The following is a 21,461-nucleotide window of genomic DNA, read 5'->3' as shown; positions in this document are numbered from 1 at the left end:
TCAAGTTGTATTTTAATTGTCACATACTTTGTAAACAATGTGAAACCCTTACTTGCAGGCCTCCCAACAATGCAAGGGATTTCTCTGTACTTGTAACAAAAAAAACAAATCAGTCAGTATGGTTAATTTGTACTGCAGGGTTTATTACAATGATCTACGGGGAAAGGAATCAGAGCAGCAAGGAAAGCCCCACTCACCCCCTTAAACCTACAGTCAAAACCAATATTTTTTTCCAAAAAACAAAAATTGGTAAAAAAAAACACATTGGAGAATTTAAAAGGATTGATACAAATTTAAATCACACCAGAAGACATTTAAGTGTAAAATGTCCTGCATCTTCAACGCTGTAACAACAGCGACTGTCCTCATGTTCAGCCTGGAGAGTAATGCAGCCTGGAGGATTCACCTAGGCTCTTAGCTTGTTTCCATCTGGGGTGGGTGGAGGAAACGCATCAGATAAAACGCATGCTACCATAGTAGGCCTGTCCCATCATTCATTTCCAACGCCATATACATGTGGGACAAATGTTTGTTTTTTTAAACTTCCTACAACACTCCATAACCCCTTTCTCATTTTCAAACCGAGACTCACCCTGGCATTGTAGGCATCTAGCTGGGCATCCAGCTCTTCAGCGGAAAGTGGCTTAGTGCTTCCCCCGCGGCCACCTCGGCCCCTGCCTCCTCCACGACCTGCTCCACGTCCTCTCTGCATCCCTCTAAACCCACCACCACGACCCCTGTTCATGCCACCACCTCCTCGATTCATACTGTAGAACATCTGAACATTAGCACTTTCCATTCATGACACTTATCATTGGCTCAGGTTGTTTTGGAAAACAGCTCAATCTTAACTTACCCCTGCATGGGTGGTCGTCTTTGTGTGTCGATCTGTGATGTGACAAGTTGTATGTTCATGGGACGCCCTGCAAGAGAAAGTATTCAGGTTATCACCAGCAAGAGTAGTGTGCTGAAGAAAGATAAACATCCGTATGGCGCAGTAGTTCTTTGCATCAGTGTCGACTCCGGCGGTGTGGTTATTTGTTTAAATTGTTCTTTAAACGCCATGAGTTGGCTTTGATGAGTTAAACGTCCATTTTCTGTAAGAGAACTAGTAAAACAAGCTAACTACCTGGTCTGAACATGGATGGCAACCACCTGAGCACACATTTAAGTTTTAACCTTCAGCAACTTGAAGGTTGGATGAATATACAGTGTCAGCATGGTGAAAGACACCTCAGCAGCACAAAACAATTAAATGTTTCAGCAAGGTACAAATGACATAGTATTTGTGGCAATTGTCAAAGCCAAATGAGAAACCTACCATCAAGTGGTACACCATTGTACTGTTTCATAGCTTTTAGAGCATCTGCCTTCCTCTCAAAGTGGACATCTGCAGTGCCTAAGCTCCTGCCCGACCGGTCATAGTGAACAGCTGCCTTCTTCAGTGTACCAAACTCTGCAAAGAGCTCCTGCAGTGAGAGAAACCATGTATTGTGATTGTAAGTGATTTCAAGTGCCATTTTGGAAATGCTAAGCCAAGGTAAATAAGCCATTTCTAAAGAGTTAACCAAGTCAAAAATAAAATTAGATGTACCTGAATATCTGCGTCTGAAACGCCAAAGTCGAGATTGGAGACAAGAAGCTTCCCTCCAGTTTCCACACCAGCGCCACCCCCGCCGCCCCCAACACTGGCATTGAAGCCATGATTGCCGTACATGTCGTGTTGCCATTTATCAGGAATCTGCTTGGGCTGCAACAGATGAAAGAGAACGAACCTGCTGACTTCAGGCTCCCCTGTCTCTGCCAATCACAGATTCCAGTCCACACAGCTGGGTAGGTGCTGGGGAGACCAAGGAATACACAGCCAACAGGGCCAGGTTGTTGGCACACTGCTACCCCATGGAAAATCCCAGCATTCCCTGCCCAGTGCCCACCCAATCACTACAAGCAAGTAAACCAGTTCAAAAGCAGGACACATGGCAACATATCAATTCTAGACACTAGACCAAGTTAACAGGTCTTAAAGCATTTTGCTAAAACTGATGGGCCCTACTAAAAAATGAAACATTTCCCATAATATAATGGTGTGCATTAACGTCTGAGGCTATTTTCATCAACATTTAGCAGTGAACAAGTCATTAATAACAGTACACGTTTACTCGCTGCACTCAGCTCCCGCCCCCTTGTTGGCTAACTAGGCTAGCAATGTCGCCCACTGTTCTCTTGCCATCTGCTCCTCCACCAAAGGCTCTCCAGGCGGCCATCCTCCAGCGAGAGTAGTATGCTGAAGAAAGTCATCCATCCGTATGGCGCTGTAGTACTTTGCATCAGTGTCGACTCCAGCTGTGGTTATTAGCTTAAATTGTTCTTTAAAAGCCATGAATTGGCTTTGATGAGTTAAGTGTCCATTGTCTGAAAGAGACAACTAGCAAAATAAAGTACGCCAACTACCTGGCCGGAACATGGATGTCAACCATCTGAGCGTCCATTTTGAAACCACGCCATTTTGATTGAGTTGTGACGAGTAACATTACTAGAAATGTGGAGATAAAAATATGTATGTAATAAGAGGGGGAAAAGTCCACTGCTCCATCCATAAAGGACACCGTTCTGTGTTGACATGGTGCTGCTCAAAGGGGATTGTGTTAACCCGCCTGCCACTCCCAAACAAAAGGATAGGAGTGCAGGATGAAACGCCAAAAGTTTCCTCTGCTACAAAAAAAAAAGAATCCTCCAAATGCAACGATATTCTTCGATGCAGTGCCGTTCGGTGGTCCAACAAGCAACTTTCTGGGTCGAAAGAGACTGCGACAGACCATGAAATCAATATTTCATTGATTGAAGATGCTGAATTCAAAATGGCGCCGTCTGGGCCTTGTAGGTTAGCAGCTTTTCCAGAGTTAGCAACTAGCTAACCTGCTCCAAAAGCTTATTCATAAAAAGTGGTAACAGGCATGGGTTTGGGTGGACAAGGATACATTATGTGCATTATATCTCCATGCAATTTAAAGGGTTTCCCTTGGTTAATTCGAGAGAAATTCGATTAGCTAGCTAAGTGCCTCTCGACTAGCAAGCTAGCCATTGATTGCATTGGGAGCAGCTAGCAAGCCTGAAGATTAGGACGTCGCGCAGGCATTTTTCCTTTTTCGCAGCCCATTCCTCTAAATTTCTCATACCCTGCTGTATGGCGTAGGTCTTGCTCTGCCACGGCTCAGGTTCGGTCGGTTCCTCATGGGGCCCGATCCTCCACCTCGGCCCCCAAAGCCTCCACCAGCTGCTCCACGGCCAACACCACCACCTCGGCCCACGCCAGAGCCTCCCCGGCCACGGCCTCTTCCACCACCACGGCCTCCTGCGCCCCCTCTCTGCTGCCTATTCTGCTTGATGATGTCGTCTAGAGACATATCCATCTTATCAGACATTATGCAGTTTCAATTACGCTAAGAACTGTTAGCGAACTAAAAACTAGCCTGACGGATCCCTGCCTTAAGTATAAAAAAACGTGGTAATAACCCGGCGGTACTACTCAGTTGCGTGAGAAAAAAAAACGCTAAAATGGAGCGCAAGCTGTCTTTATAGCCACGAGCCCTCGTTACGTGAGGACGGATGACGCTGTCAGTGTCCGCTTGTTGTGCGCCGCCCCTTCCACAGTTTTACTCAGGTTATGCTGTTAAATCAAGAAGGGACCATTTGAAATTGATCCCTTGAGTCATATCACTACAAAGACCTGTGCTGCTATTATCAGTGCAGCAGCGCAATGGTCTCGAATTTACTGTACTGCTGGTTATACAAAAATAGATAGATCTGACATATTCCTTGATAGTTGGTGCAATTCGGCTTGGCACCTCAGCCATCCGAGACATGGCCTGGTCACCCCTCTACCATCTAGAAGGTAGAGACAGTACAGGTGCATCAAAGCCGGGACCGAGAGACTTTCTATCTCCATGCCATCAGACTGTTAAATAGTCACCACTAGCCGGCTTCCCCCCGTACACTGCCCTGAACTTAGGGCACTTTTACTAGCCAGCTATCTTAGAGACAGGGTTCAATTCTCGGGCCGACTCTTTTCTCTGTATATATCAATGATGTTGCTCTTGCTGCGGGCGATTCCCTGATCCACCTCTACGCAGACGACACCATTCTGTATACTTCTGGCCCTTCCTTGGACACTGCGATCTAACCTCCAAACGAGCTTCAATGCCATACAACACTCCTTCCGTGGCCCTCCGACTGCTCTTAAACGCTAGTAAAACCAAAGGCATGCTTTTCAACCGTTCACTGCCTGCACCCGCACGCCCGAGTAGCATCACCACCCTGGATGGTTCCGACCTAGAATATGTGGACATCTAAGTACCTAGGTGTCTGGCTAGACTGTAAACTCTCCTTCCAGACTCATATCAAACATCTCCAATCCAAAATCAAATCTACAGTCGGCTTTCTATTTTGCAACAAAGCCTCCTTCACTCACGCCGCCAAACTTACCCTAGTAGAACTGACTATCCTACCCATCCTCGACTTCGGCGATGTCATCTACAAAATAGCTTCCAATACTCTACTCAACAAACTAGATGCAGTTTATCACAGTGCCATCCGTTTTGTTACTAAAGCACCTTATACCACCCACCACTGCGACCTGTATGCTCTAGTTGGCTGGCCCTCACTACATATTCGTCGCCAGACTCACTGGCTCCAAGGTCATCTACAAGTCCATGCTAGGTAAAGCGCCGCCTTATCTCAGTTCATGATGGCAACACCCACCCGTAGCACGCGCTCCAGCAGGTGTATCGCACTGATCATCCCTAAAGCCAACACCTCATTTGGCCGCCTTTCCTTCCAGTTCTCTGCTGCCTGTGACTGGAAGAATTGCAAAAATCACTGAAGTTGGAGACTTTTATTTCACTCACCAACTTTATACATCTGCTATCTGAGCAGCTAACCGATCACTGCAGCTGTACATAGTGCATCTGTAAATAGCCCACCCAATTTACCTACCTCATCCCCATACTGTTTTTACTTATTTACTTTTCTGCTCTTTTGCACACCAGTATCTCTACTTGCACATGACCATCTGATCATTTATCACTCCAGTGTTAATCTGCTAAATTGTAATTATTCACCTACCTCCTCATGCCTTTTGCACACAATGTATATAGACTCTTTTTTTTCTACTGTGTTATTGACTTGTTTATTGTTTACTCCATTCCATGTGTAACTCTGTGTTGTTGTCTGTTCACACTGCTATGCTTTACAACTGCCCGGTCGCAGTTGTAAATGAGAACTTGTTCTTAACTAGCCTATCTGGTTAAATAAAGGTGAAATAAAAATAAAATAAAAAACTGCTGCCCTGTGTACATAGTCATTGAACACTGGTCACTTTAATAACGTTTACACACTGTTTTACCAACTTCATATGTATATACTGTATTCATCCTATAACTACCGCTGTACACACCACTCCTGTTCATACAGTATACTAGCCATACTGTCTATACACACCATTATATTACACAATAAGGCACAAGGGGGTGTGCCATAACCCTGAGCTACCTTATTGCTATTATAAACTGGTTACCAACTTAATTAGAGTAGCAAAAATAAATGTTTTGTCATACCCGTGGTATACTGTCTGATATACCATGGATGTCAACCAATCACTATTCAGGGCTCGAACATCCCAGTTTATAAATATATATATGTATATATAAATATATATTTTTATCCCAGACTCTGACATTGCTCATTCTGATATTTCTTAATTTTTAGGATTGTTTGTATTGTTAGCTATACTGCAATGTTGAAACTAGAAATATAAGCGCTTAGCTGCACTTGCAATTTTATTTTACCTTTATTTTACCAGCATGCGATAACATCTGCAAAATGTGTACGCGACCAATAACATTTTATTTGATATAAGATTCCTGAGACAAATGTGTAAATAAATGTGTTGTGTTAATACCATGGCCTACACCAACTGTATCCACATGTGAACTTTGTCAACACAGATGCATCAACACCTATATCTGGGGGCGCAGAATCACATTTTGTTACATTATATCATGCAGCCATGAATGTATCTTCTTGCACTACTAATAGGTTTACCATTATGGAGTAATTCTCTCTGCTAACTTTTGTGAATACTGGCTGAGCCCTGTTGTTATAACTGCTTTCAGACCATAACCGAGCACTTCTTGATTCCCTCTGTGATATGAAGGAACTAGATCAGAGAAAGAAATATGGCTGACTATACATACAATGAAAATAAACACATGTAAAGTGTTGGTCCCATGTTTTCCATTTGCTCAAAAAAGCTTATTTCTCTCAAATTTTGTGCACAAATTTGTTTACATCCCTGTTAGTGAGCATTTCTCCTTTGCCAAGAAAATCCATCCACCTGACAGGAATCATGAAGCTGATTAAACAGCATGATCATTACACAGGTGCGCCTTGTGCTAGGGACAATAAAAGGCCACTAATTTGTCACACAACAAAATGACTCAAGCTTTGAGGGAGAGTGCAATAGTCATGCTGACTGCAGGAATGTCCACCAGCACTGTTGCCAGGTAATTTTATGTTAATTTCTCTACCACAAGGTGCCTCGAACATTGTTTTAGAGAATATGGCAGTACGTCCAACCGGCCTCACAACCGCAGACCACATGTAACCACGTCAGCCCAGGACCTCAACATCCGGCTTCTTCACCTGCGGGATCGTATGAGGGGGGTGTGGAGGGGTTGCTGAGGAGTATTTCTGTCTGTAATAAAAGCCCTTTTGTGGGGGAAAACTCAGTGGGTGGGCTTATGCCCGCCAAGGCCCATCCATGGCTGTATTCCTGCCCAGTCATGTGAAATCCATAGATTAGGGCCTAATGAATACATTTAAATTGACTGATTTCCTTATATGAAATGCATTCAGTAAAATCTTTGAAATTGTTGCATGTCGCAATTATATTTCTGTTCAGTAGCCTATTACACTGTTTTCAGTAACAATGCACAAACAAAACAAAGAGCATGAGATAACAATTTACCATCCTACTGTAGGTTCTGTGATGTTTGTACATACATCATTGGGGAGTATATAGGTAACACATCCAAAAAGTAAATTTAGGTCAGAACATCTATGACCAATGCATTGAGAGTGAAATACTGTAAAATTATTTTATTCCATTTTTTTTTTCAAGGCTGGGAAGTCAATGTGGCAATGTCTACTTGAAGTCCATTTTAGGGGCATGAATTTATATGAAAAATGTTGGCATTTATCCTAAAGAATTTTTGGCTTCTAAAACTCGCCCGCACAATCGGTTTCCATTCCAATATATCTAAAATTCAACTATCTTCCAAAAAAAGAATGTCAGCCATTCAGCGTTATCCTTTGTAGATTGAAAAGAAAACTTAATATTTAAGACTGCAGTCCTTTAAAGTGTCCCATGAAGAATTTTTACACCATCTGTACTTCGGCATCAGGATGTCAGCATATTTCATTGAAACTCTGCATCAGTCCCATTTACATAAAAAAAAAGAGTGAAAATGAAAAATTCATGGCTGTAAAACCAAGAACCGGAAGAGAGAATCCCTGGAAATCAAATGCAAGCTTTCTTGCATTCCACGTCAACCAGATGAGAGGTAGGGTAAGAAAATATTGAGCCTGGACAGAGAAAGAGAGGGGGGGGGGGGACTGGGGTGGATAAGGAACTCCAAAAATGTTGTGGTTGTTAGGACATCAGCCCACTGCTGTTGAATGGGCAAGCTGTTAGTCCAGGTGGGTAGAAAGAGGACCTGAATTCTGGGCAGGAATGGCCAAAAGGTTGACTTGCTGGCTGACAGAGGAGGAGAAAGTTCTCAAGGATAATTGGTGCAGAAAAAAAGCTGTTGACTATAAAGAGAAAGACTAGGACTTCTTGGAGTCCTGTGTGTTGTGTTTCTTGAGGTCACTCAGGTCAACTGGTGTGAAAGCTGCAAGAAAGGATCAAAAATAACATTACTACTCTGTCTTTTTGACAAATCTAGTAAATATCCTTTTTAAATGACAAACATACTCAGATCCATCAAGTCACTTACAATTTAAGTTGGGATTTGGGTTCTTTTCCACATACTCCTGTGGTCCACGGTCTTTGCGTTCGCTGCTCTGTGGTGACCGGATGTCTCTGAGCACACACTGCCAGGCTGTAAAGAAGCATACACATGCCAGCTTTCAACCATCTCCTTACATACCACATTCCATCCAAATGGCTCATCTGAGCTGTGGTACAGGGGCTCTGTAAGGAGCTTTGGATCATGTTGATGGCCAACATATAAGCCTACTCAGGTGAGAGACGTTAAGGGCTAGTCTTAGTAAGAGATCGGCCTTCTGAGGCAGACTCACTGTCGTGGATGAAACGCACATTCTCCTCATGCGCTGGAGTGAAGAGCTCCCCACTGTTCGTAGGAGACCGAGGGCTGGAAGTCCGCTTGTAGTTGTTCACCATCCTGGGAGCAGATGAGCTATAAAGCAGCAAATATACAAATAAAAAACAAATAAAACAAACAGCAAAACAGCAAGAAAGAATGAAAACACAGAACAGACAGGCTGGAAAACACAACATAAGTTTTTCTGGCATGCATGCACTATACCTGATTCTACAAGATACAGCTTGATATACAGTTACCACACAACACAACCATAACAGGTAAACAACTCTCTTCCAACCTCATTCTGTGTGTAGTCTGTCTCTTGCTCCTTTCTAATGATTTTTTTTTTTTTGGGGGGGGGGGGTTGAGAGAGTATGAACCTTCTTTATCCTCTGTTGGATAGCTAGTGGTGGAAACAAGGCGTGACATGATTCATTCTAAATAAAGACACCAATCACAAACAATTGAGGAATGTTGACATTTGAAAGCTAGCTAGCTAAAACAGACTGCAAAATACAGTTACTTAACTACACAGCCAGAAAGCTACATTGGATGCCACACTACCGGCATTAGCTTGCTTGTTGATGTTAGTTATGCTTCAATGTTTACATGTTTGTATCTGACACTTAACGTTACACAAGCGAGCTAGCTAACGTTAGCTAAGACAGCTAACAATAGCTAGCAATAAATTATACTAGCCAACTCATATTGACCAGCGACTCGTAAAATCTAAAGCACCTAGCTTGCTAACTAACGTTACCCAATATCGTATATTTTAAATTGACATTTTTGTTGATTAGAAATTAGCTTGCGGTTGAAGTACTGGCTGACAGATAAAGGATAACGTTAGCTAACTGTCAAGCTAACGTTATGGTACCGAATAATCTATCTAGCGAATGTTTGCTACACGTTATCAACATCTAATATTATTAGCTAAGCCATTTAACTTTATCTAGCTGAATATATCCAGACAATAGTACAAATTAAATGTTTCCAACAGCAGTGGCATATTAATTTAGAACGCTATAGCCATCTTGAAATAATCCAAAAATTACCAAGATGTAAACTATGTTTACAAACCTGTCTTTAGATCCGGCTTCCTTTCGCTTTCTTTATTCAGCCAACAAGATGTAACTAGCGTTAGCGAGCTAGGCCTCCCATCGGCTAAAACGGTTACCAAGGCCAACCAATCATTTCTGGGCAAGTAATTTAAAACGGAAGTCAACAAAACTTAATAGGTTTGTTGGTTCAAAATAATGTTTAAATTCCATAGTGATGCTTCTATGAATGCCTTCTCCCCAACATTTACCCTCTCTGATCGGGTCTTTTTGGTACTTGTTTAAATAAAACAGACCATAGACCAGCTTGAGAAGAAGTTAGAAAAAGCATTGGCTAAAAATACCATTACCTGAGTTTATAGGCCCTAAAAAAATACACCCTAGCAATTCAAAATCATCATAATGCACCCTAGTTATTAAAAATATCACCAATCCCTAGTCAGACCATTACTGTTCCAGCTGGCTTATATGCGTTATTAGGTAGGTAATGTTAAGTGTAGCACAGATCATTTTCGACCAACTTGATGATGCTTCCTCAGTTCCCGACTTGGAAGAACGCATTTAATCTAAATGTCCATGTCTAGTTGCAGGGGGGTTCGTTTGAATTTAGAAATTGCTCCAATATTAACGTGGTTGCGTATTGCTGCCTTTCACAGTTTGGAAAGTACATTTCACATTTGTTCACAATAAAAGGAAAATGAGACGCCATGTAACCCTGTAGTGGCCTACTACTCAAATCAAATATTATTTGTCACATGCTTCGTAGACTAACAGTGAACTGCTTACTTATGGGTCCTTATCCAACAATGAAGAGTTAACAATAACAAGTAAACATTTTTTTAAAAGCATGTCAATATAGAGCCCCACACCATTTCCCTGTTTGACGCTAGGTTTTATGGGTATTATGACACCTCCACTGTGGGGCTCTAAGCAGTGTTGCCAATTTAGAGACGTTGTCGCTATATTTAGCGAGTATTCAGCGACACATTTTCAAAAAAGCGACTAGCGACAAATCTAGTGACTTTTTCTGGTGTTATTGGAGACTCTGACGTGAAAGCACGTATTGTTCTTACTCTTCTCAACGAGCAGCGCCTGTCCCAAAGCACTCACAGGCAGCCCAGTCCTCGTGCAGCAGTCTTTCCCAGCTGCAGTCAGTGCATGAGATGTTCACCCCTCTGCATCCAGACTGCAAATGAATCGAGCGCATGCAGGAAAATGCCGCTGGCTGCTGCCAGAGTGTCTCTTTTGGGTCACTTTTGCCAGTTCCAACCCCAGATAAAGAAGGAGGGTTGGAATTGTGACGTAAAAAAAAACAAGAATCGCAGTTCATTTGTGGTTCTAAACATATTTAGGGTGTTTTTTACTCACTTTTTGTCTCTTTAACCTGCATGTCGTGATCGCGTTTGGTGTAGGGGGATAAAATAAATGTATGCACGATGGTGCACACGCGCAGCCGGTTTGGGTTCCGTGTTAGCCAAATACATTTAATCCTAGTAAGAATTCACTGTCTTAGGTCAATTAAGATCACCACTTTATTTTAAGAATGTGAAATGTCAGAATAATATGTCAGAATAGAATAATAGTAGAGATAAGGATTTATTTAAGCTTTTATGTCTTTCACCACATTCCCAGTGGGTCAGAAGTTAACATTCATCAATTAGTATTTGGCTACTGTTGTAATAACATATTAAAACATGTAATGACGCATTCACTGACTGTTGTTAAACACACTGATAACCCATGAATATACACTGCTCAAAACCCTTTGGGATGGGCTACAAAGACAAAGAACTCTGTCAAGAACCAATGGGATACTGACAACAGGCTGGAGAGGACTGTCTATCACCTACGAACAACCAACCAGGAGCCAGGACTACTAGAATCTACCTACGTCATTTCAATGTATAAATGTACTGCCCAAATATGTGTTACGCCCTCTTTTTCCGAACGCTCCCTAAGAGTGGACGATAGGAGCCGTGCTGCACGTTTGCCAGATATCACTATGCTTGATTAAAAGCCTCAAATATACCGTATCCGCCTTGTCCAGAGTCTCATCTTGGTCTTGTCTCTCCAATAACTAATCATTGACACTACCTGAAACAAATGTTTCAGGTAGCCTTCCACAAGCTTTCCACAATAAGTTGGGCGAATTATGGCCCATTCCTCCTGACAGAGCTGGTCAGGTTTGTAGGCCTCCTTGCTCACGCACGCTTTTTTAGTTCTGCCCACACATTTTTTATGGGATTGAGGTCAGGGCTTTGTGATGGCCACTCCAATACCTCGACTTTGTTGTCCTTAAGCCATTTTGCCACAACTTTGGAAGTATGCTTGGGGTCAATGTCCATTTGGAAGACCCATTTGTGACCAAGCTTTAACTTCCCGACTGACGTCTTGAGATGTTGCTTCAATATATATCCACATAATTTTACTACCTCATGATGCCATCTATTTTGTAAAGTGCATCATGCCCTCCTGCAGCAAAGCACCCCCACAACATGATTGCTGCCACCCCCGTGCTTCACGGTTGGGATGGTGTTCTTCGGTTTGCAAGCACCCCCTTTTTCCTCCAAACATAACGATAGTCATTATGGCCAAACAGTTCTATTTTTGTTTCATCAGACCAGAGGAAATTTCTCCAAAAAGTACAATCTTTGTCCCTATGTGCAGTTGTAAACCGTAGTCTGGCATTTTTGTGGCGGTTTTGGAGCAGTGACTTCTTCCATGCTGTCATATATACATATATTCATACACATAGCTCATATATTATACAGCGCCAAACTTATCCGCTTGACTCAAGTCATTGCACGCACCCCAGGGGTGAGAACAGGAAGCACCCTACCCCCAGCCATAAACTGCCAGTTTCAGTTCCTCTTATCTCATGACCCCAGGACACACAGACATTCCATTGCATAAACACACACACTTCATCCCCCCTCTACTGGTCGGGTGCCCAGAGCAGAAGATTCTGCTGTGCACCATTGGGGCTCCTGCTCTGGCTGGAGCAGGCCCGCCTCCAACTCTTCGGGACCAGTCAGAAGACCACCACGACAAGACTCCACCTACATCATTCTATGCATAAAAACTGTTGTAACCTTTGTTTAAGCCCTTTTTCAGCTAACTCCATTTTGAGCTATATGAATCAGGTCCGTGCACGTTAAAACTGCAGGACAAGATATCTTTTGACTCAATAAACTGCCTTTTTGTTACAACTGAAATCCACTCTGTCCAGCGTCCATGATTTGGTCTCACTCTCCTGTAAGTAAATCATCAACAAAAATGGTAGCAGAGGATGGTTTAAACATCTGAATTCGATCTAGGACAAGTTGATGAGAGAGAAGTTGGAGACTGGGTGAGGGTTAAAGTCCACAAGAGAAAGTGGCTGGAACCCAGGTGGACTGGACCGTACGAAGTGAAGGAGGTTACTTCACACTCAGTCCAGGTCAAAGGTAAATCAGGCGCACCTTGGCACCACCTTACACACTGTACCCCAGCCCCAACTCCTTCCAGAACACTGACTGAAGTCTGAGCTGATTTGAGTAGCCTAATTCCATACCAAATTAAGACACTCCTGACTCAGGTGATGGAGTATCAAACTCCATCTCCCCTGACAAAGGAACCTCGCCCAGTTATAGGGATATTTCTCTCTCCCTAGGCAAGGCTAGGAATATCTGGGCCTTTGTTTGTGATATTCCTACTGATATTTGAGGTGTCCCGGGGCACTTTCACATGGTTAATAGAACAACTATCACACCCTACCACATCACGTACACTTACCCAGTCCCCTATCCCTGACACCGTCCCTAACATCACTCACTCCAATCACTCCCGTCCCAAACGCAGAATTACACCTACAGACCAACAATGCACTCCATACAAGGTTTGAAGCACCACCTTATTGCCTAGTTTCGCTGCATAATAGAGGGGGCTTCTTGTTTTCGTTATATCCTCCTTCTCGTTTCTGCTATAGTTTTCACGTCTTAAAAGATGTGAAGAGGGGGATTTGTCATATATACATATATTCATACACATAGCTCATATATTATACAGCGCCAAACTTATCCTCTTGACTCAAGTCATTGCACGCACCCCTGTTCGAACAGGAAGCACCCTACCCCCAGCCATAAACTACCAGTTTCAGTTCCTCTTATCTCACGACCCCAGGACACACAGACATTCCATTGCATAAACACACACACTTCATCCCCCCTCTACTGGTCGGGTGCCCAGAGCAGAAGATTCTGCTGTGCACCATTGGGGCTCCTGCTCTGGCTGGAGCAGGCCCGCCTCCAACTCTTCGGGACCAGTCAGAAGACCACCACGACAAGACTCCACCTACATCATTCTATGTATAAAAACTGTTGTAACCTTTGTCTAAGCCCTTTTTCAGCTAACTCCATTTTGAGCTATATGAATCAGGTCCGTGCACGTTAAAACTGCAGGACAAGATATATTTTGACTCAATAAACTGCCTTTTTGTTACAACTGAAATCCACTCTGTCCAGCGTCCATGATTTGGTCTCACTCTCCTCTAAGTAAATCATCAACAATGCTGAGCAACCTTTCAGGTTATGTCGATATAGGACTCATTTTACTGTGGATATAGATACTTTTGTAACTGTTTCCTCCAGCATCTTCACAGGGTTCTTTGCTTTTGTTCTGGGATTGATTTGCACTTTTCGCACCAAAGTACATTTATCTCTAGGAGACAGAACATGCCTCCTTCCTGAGCGGTATGACAGCTGCGTGGTCCCATGGTGTTTATACTTGCATACTATTGTTTGTACAGATGAACGTGGTACCTTCAGGCATTTGGAAATTGCTCCCAAGGATGATCCAGACTTGTGGAGGTCTATAATTTTCTTTCTGAGGTCTTAGCTGATTTCTTTTGATTTTCCCATGATGTCAAGCTAAGAGGCACTGAGTTTGAAGGTAGGCCTTAAAATACATCCACAGGTACACCCCCAATTGACTCAAATGATGTCAATTAGCCTATCAGAAGCTTCTAAAGCCATGACATGATTTTCTGGAATTTTCCAAGCTGTTTAAAGGCACAGTCAACTTATTGTATGTAAACTTCTGACCCACTGGAATTGTGATACAGTGAATTATAAGTGAAATAATCTGTCTGTAAACAATTGTTGGAAAAATTACTTATGTCATGCACACGGTAGATGTCCTAAACGACTTTCCAAAACTATAGTTTGCTAATTAATTAACTTCTTATGGCTGGGGGGCAGTATTGAGTAGCTTGGATGAATAAGGTGCCTAAAGTAACCGGCCTGCTCCTCAGTCTCAGTTGCTAATATATGCATACTATTAGTATTGGATAGAAAACACTCTAAAGTTTCTAAAACTGTTTGAATTATGTCTGTGAGTATAACAGAACTCATATGGCAGGCAAAATCCGGAGTTGAAATCAAAACAGGAAGTCAGAAATCTGAGCTTTGTATGTATTCACCAGAGTCCCCAATGAAATCCACTTGAGATATTAATGATGTTGCACTGCCTAGGGGTTCCACTAGATGTCAACCATCAATATAAATTATAATGAGACTTCTATGGTGTTGTGGGAGTGAATGATAGCAGAATCAGTCAGGTGTCTGGCAATCAGCCATTTTCTGATCATGCTTATTCCTCATGGTAGTCACTTGCGTTCCATTGCTCACGAAGACAAGAAGGAGTACTCAGGTTGGAACTTTATTGAAGCTCTTTGTTAAAAACATCCTAATGATTGATTCTGTACTTAGTTTGAAATGTTTCTTCGACCGGTAATATAATAATATAAGTTTTTGTCCGATATAACGCTGACCAGAATGAGCGTTTGGATATGTATACCAAACGCGCTAACAAAAGAAGGTATTTGGACATAAATAACAGACATTTTCGAACAAAACAAACATTTATTGTGGACCTGGGATTCCTGGAGTGCTTTCTGATGTAGATCATCAAAGGTAAGGGAATATTTATCATGTAATTTCTTGTTTATGTTGACGTCAACATGGCGGCTATTGTGACAAATATTTCTGAGCGCCGTCTCAGATTATTGCATGGCTGGCTTATTCCGTAAAGTCTTTTTGAAATCAGACACAGCGGTTGCATTAAGGAGAGGTATATCTATAATTCCATGTGTATAACGTGTATTATCATCTACATTTATGATGAGTATTTCTGTTGAATGATGTGGCATTGCAAAATCACCTAATGTTTTTGGAACTAGTGAATGTAACGCGCCAATGTAAACTCAGATTTTTTTAATATAAATATGAACTTTATCAAACAAAACATACATGTATTGTGTAACATGAAGTCCTATGAGTGTCATCTGATGAAGATCATCAAAGGTTAGTGATTAATTTTATCTCTATTTTCTGCTTTTTGAAACTCCTCTCTTTGGCTGAAAAAAATGGCTGTGTTTTTCTGTGGCTATGTGGAGACCTAACATAATCGTTTGTGGTGCTTTTGCTGTAAAGCATATTTGAAATCGGACACTGTGGTGGGATTAACAAATGTTAATTACGAGATTTTTGATGTTTTGAAAATGGCGCCCTACACTTTGACTGGCTGTTGTCAAATCGCTTCCGTTAACGGGATTGCAGCCATAAGAAGTTTAACAAGAAATTTGTGGAGTGATTGAAAAACAAGTTTCAATGACTCCAACCTAAGTGTATGTAATCTTCCGACTTCGACTGTATGTACTGTACATATAAGTAGGGGTAAAGTGACTAGGCAACAGGATAGATAATAGACTGTAGTAGCAGCGCATGTGGCATAGGAGTCTAGCTCATAATAATGTCGAAAACTGAGAAAATGGAATGGCATCAAACATATGGAAACACACTATGCCGTCATGGATTCAAATCCTGCAGCGCACGCAAGGTCCACCTGCTCAAGCCAGCGCATATCCAGGCCCATCTGAAGTTTGCCAATGAGCATCTGGATGATCCAGAGGAGGAATGGGAGAAGGTCATGTGGCCTGATGAGACAAAAATAGAGCTTTTTGGTCTAAACTCCACTCGCCGTGTTTGGAGGAAGAAGAAGGATGAGTACAACCCCAAGAACACCATCCCAACCGTGAAGCATGGAGGTGGAAACATCATTCTTTGGGGATGCTTTTCTGCAAAGGGGACAGGACGACTGCACCGTATTGAGGGGAGGATGGATGGGGCCATATATCGCGAGATCTTGGCCAACAACCTCCTTCCCTCAGTAAGAGCATTGAAGATGGGTCGTGGCTCGGTCTTCCAGCATGACAATGACCCGAAACACACAGCCAGGGCAACTAAGGAGTGGCTCTGTAAGAAGCATCTCAAGGTCCTGGAGTGGCCTAGCCAGTCTCCAGACCTGAACCCAATAGAAAATCTTTGGAGGGAGCTGAAAGTCCGTATTGCCCAGTGACAGCCCCGAAACCTGAAGGATCTGGAGAAGGTCTTTATGGAGGAGTGGGCCAAAATCCCTGCTGTAGTGTGGGCAAACCTGGTCAAGAACTACAGGAAACGTATGATCTCTGTAATTGCAAACAAAGGTTTCTGTACCAAATATTATGTTCTGCTTTTCTGAGGTATCAAATACTTATGTCATGCAATAAAATGCAAATTAATTACTTAAAAATCATACAATGTGATTTTCTGGATTTTTGTTTTAGATTCTGTCTCTCACAGTTGAAGTGTATCTATGATAAAAATTACAGACCTCTACATGCTTTGTAAGTAGGAAAACCTGCAAAATCGTCAGTGTATCAAATACTTGTTCTCCCCACTGTATGTCAGGATCAGTTTCAAGATCATTATCTGTCGACTGCTCAGGATCTTCAGGTGCGTAACATGCATTTTTCTCTACTGTACTTAACCTAAAGGAGAAAGTACTCAGCTTGTATTTCACCGTCAGTTCAGGTTTGCACCTCGCACACTTCTTTCTGCCTCGCTTCCTCTCGCCATCCATCCTCTTGCTCGCCCAGTCCTCCGACAAAGGTGTATTATCGTGTTCAAACTTCTTCTTTGTCTTCATGTGGTTTTCCAGCAGAGTAAACACTGTGTTGTGTATTGCTGCCTTTCGCAGGTCAGAGTGCAGATTGCACATTTTGGTCACAAACAAAAAAGGGAAAAGGGAATGGGAAAATCTTAAATTGCATCACCATCTAAACCTGCACATCTATACACTATCTCCCAAAACACACCACCCCATCTGACTACTTTGACCCTAAACGAAATAAATGTTTTCTCATTGGAAGAAACATGATGGAATTTTGTCATTAAAATTGTATGCTTGTATTATTATATACCTGTGTAATTTCATCATTCAAGTCACAAGTGTGTCCCGAAGTCGATTGGCTTATTGGGTCCCCTCGCCACTTTTGAAGTCACCCTCGGAATTTTATCAGTAACACATAAAATTGAGGGCTCTACAAATTAGTTAGTTGGTAGGGGCGAGGGCCTGGTTTGGGATTCACCGTACGACTTGAGGGTCGTTCAAGTGAAACTTCCAAGTCAGAACTCCACACTGCAGAGATCTCTGACAGCATGTGAACGCCACACTAAGCCTAAACATAAACCTCAGGTTGATATGAAATTACTGTTTAAAAAACGTAAAAACGTTATTTTAATGAAATTATGTGAATTAGCAGCTCGTTACCCTTTTCCTCTAGGTGATCCTTATCATAACCTATAATAGGTTACGTAGAGTTTTCCATCAAGAGTCAATCAGTGAGATAGAAAAGAGTTGCGTCCTCACCAATTAATTTCATCAATATTTATGAAAATATTTTGTAAAAAAATAAGACGTTCATTGGTGAAATTCATTAGATTAGTTGAAATGGGCAGAATACTACTTACTCTTTCAGCAACACTGTTAACTATTTCAGAAAATAACAACTGCCAAGCATAATAGGAAAAATGCCAATACAGCAGCACCAGTGCGTGTATGGCATAGTAGCTATTTTCCAATGATCTCTGGCCTACCAAATGAAATGTAATTTTTGATGTGAATTGTTATTGACGCCCTCTCTCTGCTCAGCAGAGAGGATACACACAACTTTTCCCAAGCCATAAACACACAGGCTAAATGCAGAGAACAATGCCAAATACAGTCTGTACTCTATCTGTATTTTGGAAGCAGTGAGTTGAAAATAGTCTCTGCCCATATGCAGGAACTATCCTCAATGCTGCGTATTTTTGTGGATAATTCAAGCAATGGACAGTCAGATTTTTATAAGATTGATCACAGAATTGGGCTGGATGATCTCATTGGGTAATCAGAATGAAGACATACCCTATTGATTCATTACACAGATTAAATAACTGTTTGCTGTGGTGTGTCACACTATATTTTTTGGTATGTGGTGCTACATGATCTGGGAAACTGAAAGCTGCTGGTGCTATGAACGCCTGAGATGCTGTTTGTGACAACTAAAGTGACAAGACTGGTTTGCATGTTTTTGTGGAAAAGCGCCAAACAAAAAGTAGCCAACTTCTTTTAAGCAAAGAATGAAAAAGATACAAAAAATAATAACCTTTACAAAGCATTGTCCAACTTGATATACAAAACCTCTCCAAAAAGCATTGTGAATCACAATTATGCATTAAGAAAACAATAGTCTACAAGTGCTCTGTAGCAGGAAAAGTGGCCTGGTTCCTTGTCCCAGTCTTTCTCCTTCTCTCTGGCTGGGCTTTTCCATTCCAAGAAGCTAGTCTCAGGACCAGGGTACACTATCCATCTGTCCACATCAAGCTCCTTCAGGTCCTGTTCTGTAGGTGGCCAGTGAGTTACACACAGCCTGCCTCAAATAGATTGACCAGCTCCTTACAGTCTGGGTCAATGAGGTCCACTGGCTTCTCCCCGTTCTCGTTCTCTGCAAATGCACTGGCACCAAGAGAGAGCAGGTAGCTAAGGAGGGACAAAATACAGTGTTGTTCAGCACAAGTCACATTCAAACAAGGCGTCTTCATTGTCTATATTCACACTGGCTATGAAATGCTGCATGTCTGGTTCAATCGGGTCACCGAGGTCAGTATGGTTTGCAAATCACTACCTGCCTTTTGTCAGAAGAGTTATTTCTCAAAGAGGCAGCAACATTGCATGATAGATCAATTGAATGTTGTGTTTTGTGGTCTCCGTACTGTAGGGAAATATTTCTGTGGACGTTTTATGAGTTTGTGTTTCATTTGTACACCAACCTGGCGATTTCGGGGAAGCCATCACTGCAGGCCATGTGCAGCGGCGTCCAGCCATCCTCATCTCTCTGGTGAACATCAGCTCCATATCTCACCAGCAGCTTCACGCAATCCAGGTTCCCTGTGAGTACGGCCTCATGGAGTGCTGCCATACCTGTACACAGAGCACCATACATGGACACAGTCAGAAGAAGGCTCAGCTGCACTGTACATACCCTTACACTGCTTTTCTGTCATTTCAACCCCTGCTTTTAACTTCAGAACTTTTCTGAACTTTAACTATGCATTTGTCAAACAATTATTTCGAGCCTTTATTCTTTTACTGGTTTAGAATATAAATAAATATTTGAGACCCTTTAACTTCTCAGTAGTTTTATATTTGTCAACACAATATCACTCCGAAAAATAAGCTGTTGTAGTTAGTGACTATATTTTCATGCAGACAGTTGTAGGTGCCATTGCCTGCTGTGGTAACTCCTGTCAATCTCTCAACACTTTTCCTCTGTCTTTATGTATTTGTAGATTCACTCACCAGATGGGAAGAGGGTATGCAGACGTACTTTCTTCGCTCTCATAAAGCGTCCAATCTGCTCCATCTCACCATGTCGGACAAGGTCCTGGAAGATAATGTCATTGGAGAAGTGTACAGCCCGGACTGGCTTCAGTGGTAGAGGTGCAGGAGTCTGCTGTGCAGGTATGGGTGCTGTGCGACGTGTAGCAGCACTGTAGCGTGTTCCTTTGCTGTACAAAGGGGTGTAACTGGAACTGGTTTTGTGTGTAGGTGTGTAAAGTGATGGGGTGTAGCTTGTGGGGGTGTAGTGAGTTGAGCTGTACTTTGTTTGGGTATATGAAGTGGGTGTGTATTTGGTGGGGGTGTAGTGCGTCGGTGTGTAATTGGTGGGGGTGTAGTGCGTCGGTGTGTAATTGCTGGGGGTGTAATGCGTAGGTGTGTAATTGCTGGGGGTGTAGTGTGTTGGTGTGTACGTCATTGGTGTGTACTGACTATATCGCGTGGTGTACGATGACACTGGTAGCTGGTAGCTATACTTCATCCCTGCGGTCAACACGGTTCTTCCTCCCCCTATGTGCTCAGCCCAGGAGGAGGGGTGGGAGAAATCCAAGAAAACTTTGCAATCCAGCCAGGGGAAACAAATTCCTTTGTCCTTTTCACGCTTATACTCCTTGACTTTTTTCACTTCCTTCTGATCCTTGAGTTTCCAACCAGAATAGCACAGCTACTCTCTCTGCAAAGTACCAAAACTTTCCCAAAGTCAATCCTCTTTTTATTTCTTTCCTTCTGGTTCTCTGGATTTCTCCCTCGTGCCTCCTGTCTTGTTTCTCCAGTCCTTTTGTATGTCACTACAGTTTCCTCTGGCTTTGTTCAGGCTGGTGGTCTGATGGAGCAGGTGGGAGAGGGTCCCTATATACACTCTGGAGGGCTATTTTGGTGCCCGTCATCCCTCATATCGAGTGACTTTAGCTTGGAACGGAGTGGTCTCTGCCAGGCCAGGCTCCTCCCACTATGACCCCTGACACTGACACTGCCTCCACCCCTAACCCCATAGCACAAACACATTGGGGTCTTTATGGAGCTTGCCCAACATGCCTAATACCACATCACATCAAAATGTCCATGATCAACATCAGCAGAGGAACAAACTGTCATTAACAGTTGAGGGAAATGAAATGTTTACAGTTCAGTGTAGATGTGTTTTTATGGCCCCTGGGTTCAGGTCAGGCAGCCTTTTTTGGAATTTCACAAGCGACAGCACTGACACATGGTCATGGTGGTTAACAGTGTGAGAGTCACATGTCGAGTCACATGGCTTAAATGTGATTTTCAGAATTAGTTT

General features: G+C 42.6%; 3 protein-coding genes across 8 annotated transcripts; all 3 read right to left on the bottom strand.

The window, feature by feature from the left end:
- Window positions 1-122: 122 nt before the first annotated feature.
- Window positions 123-3,549, bottom strand: LOC139364937 (THO complex subunit 4-like). The gene is made up of 6 exons (XM_071102190.1): window positions 3,177-3,549; window positions 1,595-1,750; window positions 1,322-1,469; window positions 857-923; window positions 593-767; window positions 123-429 (listed from the first exon to the last, which is right to left on the bottom strand). Exons 1-6 carry the CDS (start codon window positions 3,420-3,422, stop codon window positions 415-417), a joined length of 807 nt encoding a protein of 268 aa, XP_070958291.1. The 5' UTR covers window positions 3,423-3,549; the 3' UTR covers window positions 123-414.
- A 3,370-nt stretch (window positions 3,550-6,919) lies between these two features.
- On the bottom strand, window positions 6,920-9,583 carry LOC139364936 (mapk-regulated corepressor-interacting protein 1-like). Of its 5 annotated transcripts, none has more exons than XM_071102186.1 (5): window positions 9,440-9,550; window positions 8,683-8,787; window positions 8,359-8,477; window positions 8,055-8,159; window positions 6,920-7,949 (listed from the first exon to the last, which is right to left on the bottom strand). In XM_071102186.1, exons 2-5 carry the CDS (start codon window positions 8,685-8,687, stop codon window positions 7,885-7,887), a joined length of 294 nt encoding a protein of 97 aa, XP_070958287.1. In that variant the 5' UTR covers window positions 8,688-8,787; window positions 9,440-9,550; the 3' UTR covers window positions 6,920-7,884. The 5 variants fall into 5 exon arrangements, with proteins under 5 accessions (XP_070958287.1, XP_070958286.1, XP_070958288.1 ...); XM_071102185.1 differs by having other exon boundaries at window positions 9,465-9,545; XM_071102187.1 differs by lacking the exon at window positions 8,683-8,787 and having other exon boundaries at window positions 9,465-9,583.
- Window positions 9,584-17,753: 8,170 nt separating this feature from the next.
- Window positions 17,754-21,004, bottom strand: LOC139364953 (protein phosphatase 1 regulatory subunit 12B-like). Of its 2 annotated transcripts, none has more exons than XM_071102226.1 (4): window positions 20,141-21,004; window positions 19,612-19,762; window positions 18,660-19,321; window positions 17,754-18,437 (listed from the first exon to the last, which is right to left on the bottom strand). In XM_071102226.1, exons 1-3 carry the CDS (start codon window positions 20,658-20,660, stop codon window positions 19,201-19,203), a joined length of 792 nt encoding a protein of 263 aa, XP_070958327.1. In that variant the 5' UTR covers window positions 20,661-21,004; the 3' UTR covers window positions 17,754-18,437; window positions 18,660-19,200. The 2 variants fall into 2 exon arrangements, with proteins under 2 accessions (XP_070958327.1, XP_070958328.1); XM_071102227.1 differs by lacking the exon at window positions 17,754-18,437 and having other exon boundaries at window positions 18,898-19,321; window positions 20,141-20,524; window positions 20,555-20,989.
- Window positions 21,005-21,461: the final 457 nt, after the last annotated feature.

This window comes from Oncorhynchus clarkii, chromosome 13 (assembly GCF_045791955.1).
Source record: "Oncorhynchus clarkii lewisi isolate Uvic-CL-2024 chromosome 13, UVic_Ocla_1.0, whole genome shotgun sequence".
Taxonomy (NCBI): Eukaryota; Metazoa; Chordata; class Actinopteri; order Salmoniformes; family Salmonidae; genus Oncorhynchus; species Oncorhynchus clarkii.
This window is presented reverse-complemented; position numbering and strand designations above follow the sequence as displayed.